An 8,972-nucleotide genomic window follows, 5' to 3' on the forward strand; every position below is an offset into this window, starting at 1 on the left:
TGAGGCCGAGGCAGGTGGATCAGTTGAGATCAGGGGTTTGAGACCAGCTTGGCCAACATAGTGAAACCCCATCTCTACTAAAAATACAAAAATTAACTGGGTGTGATGGCATGCACCTGTAATCCTAGCTACTAGAGAGGCTGAGGCAGGAGAATCACTTGAACCCAGGAGGCGGAGGTTGCAGTGAGCCAAGATTGTGCCACTGCACTCCAGCCCGGGTGACAGAGCGAGACTCCATCTCAAAAACAAACAAAAGACGTCCCAGGAGAGAGCAAGTGGTGAAGGGAGGAAAGGAAGTGTCTGGAGGCTGGGGGCGTACCTTGGCCATGACTTCATCATGACCCTCCACCATCTTCCGGAGCTTGATCAGATGCCACAGGTCCTGGACAGGCCGGGCAGTGCCCTGGCTGGCTTCCAGCAGCTGGGCGGTGGAGGGCAGGTCCTGCAGCAGGGCCAGCTGGTTCTCCATCTTGTCGAGGCGGCTCACCACATGGTCGAAGACATTGCTGAACCTGTTCATGGGGTTGAGGATGGGCTGGGCGTCTCCTTCCCTGGGCACGATGACCACCTGCGAGGTCTGCAGGAAGTCCTCATCCCCTGAGAGGACCTTCTTGAGCTCAGCCATGTGGATGTGCTCCAAGATGCCGTGCAGCAGGAGGTGCAGGGCCTTGAAGTTCAGCACCCCACACTGTGGGATGGCGATGTTGGCCAGCTCGGTGAACGTGAGTGAGAAGCTCATCCTGCCGGGGTAGGTCAGCGGGGCTGGGGTTCCAGGCGTCCTCAAGGACAAGGAGTACCTTTCAGTGGTTCCGAGAGCTACACGGACTGGTCCTCAGAGGCTTGGGATGGTGGTGAGTGACAGCGGTCAGGGAGGAATGGCCTCTGTTCTGGCTGGAGCTCAGATCAGAGTCTCTGGTTGCCAGGACACCAAAGAATGTGATGAAACGGGCGCACTTCAAAGTCTGGAGTGGGGCAGGTGCTCCCTGGTGAGCCTCACCCAGAGTAGGTGCTCAGTTAATATTGGATGAATGTTTGAATAGCTGATGGCAGCCTCTTCATTGAAGCCCTCTGGTGATGTGAGACTGATAACTTTTTCCTAGAAGCACATATGGAAGGGATGGAGAGGCAGCTCCCTCCTCGGAATTCTCTCAAATCTGGGCAGAAGACAGGTTTCTTGGAGTTAGGAAGACCCAGGTTTCACAAAGAGATAAGAATCTGAAGTACTGGCTGCATGGGTGTGGGGGCTCAGGCCTGTAATCCAGCACTTTGGGGAGGCAAAGGCAGGAGGACTGCTTGAAGCCAGGAGTTCGAGAGCAGCCTGGGCAACATAGTGAGACCCTGCTTCTAAAAAAAAAAATTTGTAATTAGCTGGGTGTGCTGGCGCACATCTGTAGTCCCAGCTACTCAGGAGGATGGGGTGGGAGGATTGCTTGAAGCCAGGAGTTTGAGGCTGCAGTGAGCTATGATTGTGCCACTGCACTTAGCCTGGGCAACAGAGTGAGACCTTGCCTCAAAAAAAAAAAAAAAAAAAGAAAGAAAAAGAAAAGAGAAAAGGCTGGGCATGGTGGCTCACATCTGTAATCCCAGCACTTTGGGAGGCCAAGGCGGGTGGATCACGAGGTCAGCAATTGAAGACCAGCCTGGCCAAGACGGTGAAACCCCGCCTCTACTAAAAATACAAAAATCAGCCAGGGGTGGTGGCACGTGCCTGTAATCCCAGCTACTCTGCGGGCTGAGGCAGAGAATTGCTTAAATCCGGGAAGCAGAGGTTTCAATGAGCCAAGATCGTGCCACTGCACTCCAGCCTGGGCGACAGAGCGAGACTCTGTCTCAAAAAAAAAAAAAAAAGGGTGTTGTCCTTTCTAGACCCTACATGTCCCTGCCCACCCAAGTGACGGTGCCCTCACCAGACCCTGCTCTGCTCTCCGCTTGAGCTGGGCTCTCCACAACCCCTGTGCCCTCAAGCAGGGTCTCAACCCTGCTCTGACATCATAAGGACATGGCCATGAGCCAGCTGCCGCAGGACCAGGAGGCTGCCTGGAGATACGAGGTATGGTCAGGCTCTGCTTGGTCAGTTCTGGGACAAGAGAATCCCAAACTGCTTGTCTCCTGGGAAAGTCTGCGGGGATACTCTCGGCTTAACACCGGGAGCCCTGACTCCCAGCGCAGCCAGCACTGTGATCCCACATTCCTGGCCCTGCGCCACACAGCAGGAGCCCTGCTGAGGGGTCCCACATTGAGTTCATGCAGGTGGGGAGGCAAATCCTTGCACCAGCTGTGGAATCTTGAGCAAGTGACTTAACCTCTTTGAGCCTCAGCTTCCCTCTCTGCTAAATGGGGAAATAAAACATGGGGGCTAGAAATAACATATGTAACGTGCCAGGCCAGTGCTGATGGAAAACGTTTCTTGCAGTCAGGCGCCATGGCTCATGCCTGTAATCCCAGCACTTTGGGACGCCAATGTGGGCGGGTTGCTTGAATCCAGGAGTTGGAGAGCAGCCTGAGCAACATAGCAAGACACCATCTCTACAAAATAAAATAAATAAAAATAAAAAATTAGCTGGGTGTAGTGGCTCATACCTGTAATCCCAGCTACTCAAGAGGCTGAGGCAGGTAGATTGCTTGAGCTCAGGAGTGGTGTGTGAGACCAGCCTGCACAACACGGTGAAACCCCATCTCTAAAAAATATACAAAAATCATGGCCAGGCGCGGTGGCTCACGCTTGTAATCCCAGCACTTTGGGAGGCCGAGGCGGGCGGATCACGAGGTCAGGAGATCGAGACCACGATGAAACCCCGTCTCTACTAAAAATACAAAAAAATTAGCCGGGCGTGGTGGCGGGCGCCTGTAGTCCCAGCTACTCGGAGAGGCTGAGGCAGGAGAATGGCGTGAACCCGGGAGGCGGAGCTTGCAGTGAGCCGAGATTGCGCCACTGCACTCTAGCCTGGGTGACAGAGCGAGACTCCGTCTCAAAAAAAAAAAAAAAATATATATATATATATATATATATATATATATACACAAAAATTAGCTGGGCATGGTGGTGTGTGCCTGTAATCCCAGCTACTCGAGGTTGCAGTAAGCCAGAATCACACCCCTGCACTCCAGCCTGGGCAACAGAGTGAGACTCCCATCTCAAATAACACAAAACACAAATCGCTCCTTGACCAGAACTGATCTGGCAGCCACTCTTGCCAATGGTTAGAACTGTGGGAGCAAGAGTCCAGGAAAACGCCTTCTGAATTGAACAGTGGGATATTTTCAGGGATGCTGCTGGTGAATCAATCCCATGTTCCTACTTCACAACAGATGCTTCTGCAGAGGTCATTACCAGTCCATCCACAAAACCTAGCTCTTCGGCCAGGCGTGGAGGCAGACAATGAGATAACAGCTGGGCAAAGGAGGCTCCTCTGGGGAGGTGACATCTGAGCTGAGACCTGAAGAGAGGGCATTCCTGAAGCTCTTTCAGAATAGATACCTTATCTTTCTTCTCTTTCTAGTATCAGAACACAGATCCCTGCCCACAGTAGGTGCTCAGTAAGTGTTTGCTAAATGGATGATAGCTCCAAAGGAGCTGTCAACTCTCATGGGGCCATATTAATGATAGAAATATTATAAAATAAATGTTAACACTGTAACCATTCAAGTTTGTTTTAGAATAATTTAGCATTTAAATGTGAATATCTGGCAACACCAAGCATTGGCAAGCATATGAACAACAGATCTCTCATCTGCTCTGACAGAGCAGAAATTAGCAGACTTTGGAAAACTGTTCGGCAGGGTCTGCAATGCTGAAAAATTGCATACACTATGACCCAGCCCGTCCAACCCTCGACCGGAACCCACCAGGAATTGACATACACCATGCACAAGGATGTTTGTGACAGCACTACTCATAGTAGCTAAAAATTCCCATCCAACTATCGCATATTCAAACAGTAGACTATGACACAGCAGTGAGAATGAACAAAGACAACTACATGTAATACTGGGATGAATTTCTTTTCTTTTCTTTTTTTTTTTTTTTGAGACAGAGTCTCACACTGTCGCCCAGGCTGGAGTGCAACGGCGCGATCTCAGCTCACTGCCACCTCCACCTCCTGGGTTCAAGTGATTCTCCTGCCTCAGCCTCCCAAGTAGCTGGGATTACAGGCGCATGGTACCATGCCGGGCTAATTTTTGTATTTTTAGTAGAGACGGGGTTTCACCACGTTGCCCAGACTGGTCTTGAGCTCCTGACCTCAGGTGATCTGCCTGCCTTGGCCTCCCAAAGTGCTGGGATTACAGGCGTGAGCCACTGCGCCCGGCCAACTTTCATAGATAGAAAACTGAGAGGAATTACATATATAAAAAGGTTCATGCTGTATGAAACCATTGCTATAAAAAAGTCCCCAAACTGCAGCCACAAAAAAGGATGAGTTCATGTCCTTTGCAAGGACGTGGATGAAGCTGGAAACTGTCATCCTCAGCAAACTAACACAGGAAAAGAAAACCAAACACCGCATATTCTCACTCATAAGTGGGAGTTGAACAATGAGAACACATGGACACAGGGAGGGGAACGTCACACACCGGGGTCTGTCGTGGGGTGGGGGAAGCAAGGGGAGGGAGAGCATCAGGACAAATACCTAATGCATGCAGGGCTTAAAACCTAGATGATGGGTTGATAGGTGCAGCAAACCACCATGGCACACATACACCTATGTAACAAACCTGCACATTCAGCACATATATCCCAGAATTTAAAAACAAACAAATGGCCGGGCGCGGTGGCTCACGCCTATAATCCGAGCACTTTGGGAGGCTGAGGCGGGCGGATCTCGAGGTCAGGAGATGGAGACCATCCTGGCTAACACGGTGAAACCCCATCTCTACTAAAAAAATACAAAAAATCAGCCGGGTGTGGTGGCAGGCCCCTGTAGTCCCAGCTACTGGGGAGGCTGAGGCAGGAGAATGGCGTGAACCTGGCAGGCGGAGCTTGCAGTGAGCCAAGATCAAGCCACTGCACTCCAGCCTGGGCGACAGAGCAAGACTCCGTCTCAAAAACAAACAAATAAACAAACATCCCGAAATGGAGAAAACAAATCTTAGGTGTTGGAGTTGAGGCGAGTGGTTTACCCTTGGGTGACCTCATGCTTGAAAGGAAGCATGAAGCCGAGCTGCAGGGGGGTGGGCACACTGGTGTGGTCAGTTTGGGAAAATTCATCAAGCTGTTCGCTTCTAATATGGGCACTTTTTTTTTTTTTTTTTGAGATAGGGTCTCACTGTCACCCAGGCTGGAGTGCAGTGGTGCGATCACAGCTCATGCAGCCTCAAACAGCTGGGTTCCAGCAATCCTTCTGCCTCAACCTCCGGGTAGCTGAAACTATAGGTGTGCACCACCTCTCCTGGCTGATTATTTTTATTTTTATTATTGTGGAGATGGGGTCTCACCATGTTGGCCAGGCTGGCCTCAAACTCCTGGCCTCAAGCGGTCCTCTGGCCTCAGCCTCCCAAAGTCCTGGGATTATAGACGTGAGTCACCGTGCCTGACCCTGAGCACTTTTGTGTATCAAAGTTCTGGGAATCTGCAACAATTCAAACAAATTAAGAGGCCAACAACGTGGATTCCATTTGGGTTTTGCTGGCTCAGCTCCAGTGGGCTCCTTCCCAGTTCTTGCTGCGTGTAAAGAAAGATTTTTGCAAAAAAATCTGGCCTGAATATAACAGCTTCTTCTCTCACCTCAGTGTGTGCTGACTCACACCCACGCCAGGAGAGCAGCTTGGGCAGTGAGCAGCACCATCAGGCTAGAACCACAAGACCTGGGGTCTGCTGGGCATGGGTTGTATGACCCTGAGCCTGTGCCTTAAACCCTCCATGTAGGTTTAGGAGCTGGAGGTAAACATTTGCTGGTTCCTTGTCGAGATGAAGGGAGGCAAGGAGAGTGGCATGGTACCCAGCACAAAGTGCTCACTGATGTTAGCTGCATCTCCCAAAATGAGTATATGATTTTGTTTGAGGCTTTCAAGGCAACAATGCATTAGCTTGATGCTGGAGAAGGGGCCAAGGAGGAAGTAGAGAACGTGGGAGGAGAGAGGTACCTCCTCGGACCAGTCAGTCTTTGCTCTGATGCGCAGAACTGCATTCAAAATGCCCTGGGGTTTTGTATTACAAAAATTACTGTAATCTCAGCACTGTGGGAGGCTGAGATGGGCGGATCACGTGAGGTCAGTACTTAGAGACCAACTTGTCCAACATGATGAAACCCTGTCTCTACTAAAATTACAAAAATTAGCTGGGCATGGTGGTGGGCGCCTGTAATCCCAGCTACTTGGGAGGCTGAGGCAGGAGAATCGCTTGAGCCTGGGAGGCGGAGGGTGCAGTGAGCTGAGATCAACGCCATTGCACTCCAGCGGGGGCAACAAGAGTGCAATTGTCTCAAAAAAAAAAAAAGAAAAATTACCCACTGTGCGCTCTAACCAGCTCAGTAACAGAAGATACAGAAACAGGCAAAGTGAGTACATGAGTTCATTTGCATTGCTATAAAAGAATACCTGAGACTGGGTAATTGATAAAGAAAAGAGGTTTTGGCTCACGGTTCTGCAGGCTGCACACAAAGCACAGCACCAACATCTGCTCCTGGTGAGGCCTCAGGAAGCTTCAAATTGTGGAAGGTGAAGGGGAGCCGACATGTTGCATGGTGAGAGAAGAGCAAGAGAGTGGGGAGACGCCAGGCTCCTTTTTATTTTGTTTTTTTTTTTGAGACAGGGTCTCCCTGTGTTTTCCAGCTCTTGGCCCACTGCAACCTCTGCCTCCCAGATTCAAGTGATTCTCCTGCCTCAGCCTCCCAAGTAGTTGGGATTGCAGGTGCCCACAACCCTGCCTGGCTAATTTTTGTATTTGTAGTAGAGATGGGGTTTCCCTATGTTGGCCAGGCTGGTTTCGAATTCCTAACCTCAGATGATCCACCCGCCTTGGCCTCCCAACGTGCTGAGATTACAGGATTACAGATGTGAGCCACTGTGCCCAGTTGGTGTTCTGGCTTTTTTTTTTTTTAGACGGAGTCTTGCTCTGACGCCCAGGCTGGAGTGCAGTGGCGCCATCTCGGCTCACTGCGAGCTCCGCCTCCCGGGTTCACGCCATTCTCCTGCCTCAGCCTCCTGAGCAGCTGGGACTACAGGTGCCCGCCACCACACCCAGCTAATTTTTCTATTTTTAGTAGAGTCGGGGTTTCACCGTGTTAGCCTGGATGGTCTTGATCTCCTGACCTTGTGATCTGCCCACCTCGGCCTCACAAAGTGCTGGGATTATAGGCATGAGCCACCGCGCCTGGCCTGGTGTTCTATTTTGATATGGTGCTGGTTGCACTAGTGAGTGAGGTTTGTGAAAATTCTTCAAGCTTAACACTCACATGCACTTTTTTTAGTGGGGTCTCCATATGAGACTCGGCTCTTATTTTAACTCTGGCCTAAAAAAACTAAACTAAGAGAGATAAACATTACCCCTGGATCTCTGTAATGCAAACTGCAAGACAGGAAAGGAAAGGCAAGGAAGGAACTCCACCACATCCCCGGTGCCACCGTGTTGCCAGCAGATGGCACTGGTTGTAGAGAAAGCTGAAGAGCTCCCGCTTTTCTTTCTTTCTTTTTTGAGAGTCTCACTTTGTCACCCAGGCTGGAGTGCAATGGCATGACACTGCAACCTTGGCTCACTGCAACCTCCGCCTCCCGGGTTCAAGTGATTCTCCTGCCTCAGCCTCCCAAGTAGCTGGGATTATAGGCATGCACCACCACGCCTGGCTAATTTTTGTATCTTTAGTAGTGATGGGGTTTCACCATGTTGGCCAGGCTGGTCTCAAACTCCTGACTTCAGGTGATCCGCCTGCCTCCCAGAGGGCTGGGATTACAGGCATGAGCCACCACACCCAGCTGAGCTCCCGCTTTTCATACTTTTAGGCACAAAAGTTCTTGGGAGCCCCATGGGCTGGCCCTGCTGAACGTCAGCAGGTGTTCGCCCACTGGTGGGAGAATGGTCTTCTGATAGCAGGCGCCATGAGGTGGAAAGACACCTGTCACTGAAGATGTCCTGGGCCTACAGCACTCCTGCTGCCCCAATTATGGTGAAATCTGGACTAAAAATAAAAGGTGGTGGCTTTGCAGTACCAATGTGAGTCTCAGAGGCGCGCCGCGGGTGCCAGGGAGGAGGAGCTATGTTCTGCAGAAAGTGAACGTTGCCCAGGAAAAGGTGACACAAGCAGCTCCACTGCAAGCCTGAAAATAATGCCATTTGGGACAGCCGTGGGCTCCTGATCTGACAGCGAGTGAGGCAGGAACATGAGGAACATCGTCCTGTTTCCGGGCATGCATTTACTTTGTTATTTCATCACATGTCCGAATTCTTCCAGAGTTGCTTTTTGTGTACCGCTGCCCCTCCTTTTCTGATAACAGCTTTATTAAGATATAATTGATCTAACATACAATCCATCCATCTGTAATTCAATGGCTTTTAGTATATTTGCAGATGGTTGCAAACGCCATGACAATCAATTTTAGAACATTTCATTACCCTAAAAAGAAAACTCAGCTGGGCGCAGTGGCTCACCCCTGTAATCTCAGCTACCCAGGAAGCTGAGGAAGGAGGACTGAAGACAGCTTGAGCTCAGGAGTTTGGACTAACCTGGGCAATACTGGGAGACCCTATCTCAAGGAAGGAAGGAAGGAAGGAAGGGAGGGAGGGAGGGAGGGAAAGAAAGAGAGAGTGAGAGAGAGAGAGGGAGGGAGGAAGGAAGCAAGGAAGGAGAGAAAGAAAGAAAAAGAAAGAAAGAGAAAGAAAGAAGAGAAAAGAGGAAGAGAAAGAAAACCTGTACCCATTAGCACTTACCTCCCATTTCGCCTGAACTCCCCCCACCCTAGGTAACCACTAATCTATTTTCTGACTTTCTGTCTCTATGGGTTTGCCTATTCTGGCCATTTAATGTAAACTGAATCACACA

At 50.3% G+C, this 8,972-nt stretch overlaps 1 protein-coding gene across 2 annotated transcripts in view; it reads right to left on the minus strand.

Annotated features, from left to right (window-relative positions):
* C14H16orf96 (chromosome 14 C16orf96 homolog) overlaps nucleotides 1–1,611 on the minus strand; it is a 44,325-nt gene extending 42,714 nt beyond the window's left edge. For both annotated transcript variants that reach the window (XM_055242843.2, XM_055242842.2), the window contains exon 1: nucleotides 320–1,611. In XM_055242843.2, coding sequence (XP_055098818.1) covers nucleotides 320–739 — 420 coding nt within the window. In that variant the 5' untranslated portion in view covers nucleotides 740–1,611. The remainder of the gene's footprint in view (nucleotides 1–319) is intronic.
* Between the last annotated feature and the right edge of the window lie 7,361 nt (nucleotides 1,612–8,972).

The sequence above is a fragment of the Symphalangus syndactylus genome, chromosome 14, assembly GCF_028878055.3.
Source record: "Symphalangus syndactylus isolate Jambi chromosome 14, NHGRI_mSymSyn1-v2.1_pri, whole genome shotgun sequence".
Classification (NCBI taxonomy): Eukaryota; Metazoa; Chordata; class Mammalia; order Primates; family Hylobatidae; genus Symphalangus; species Symphalangus syndactylus.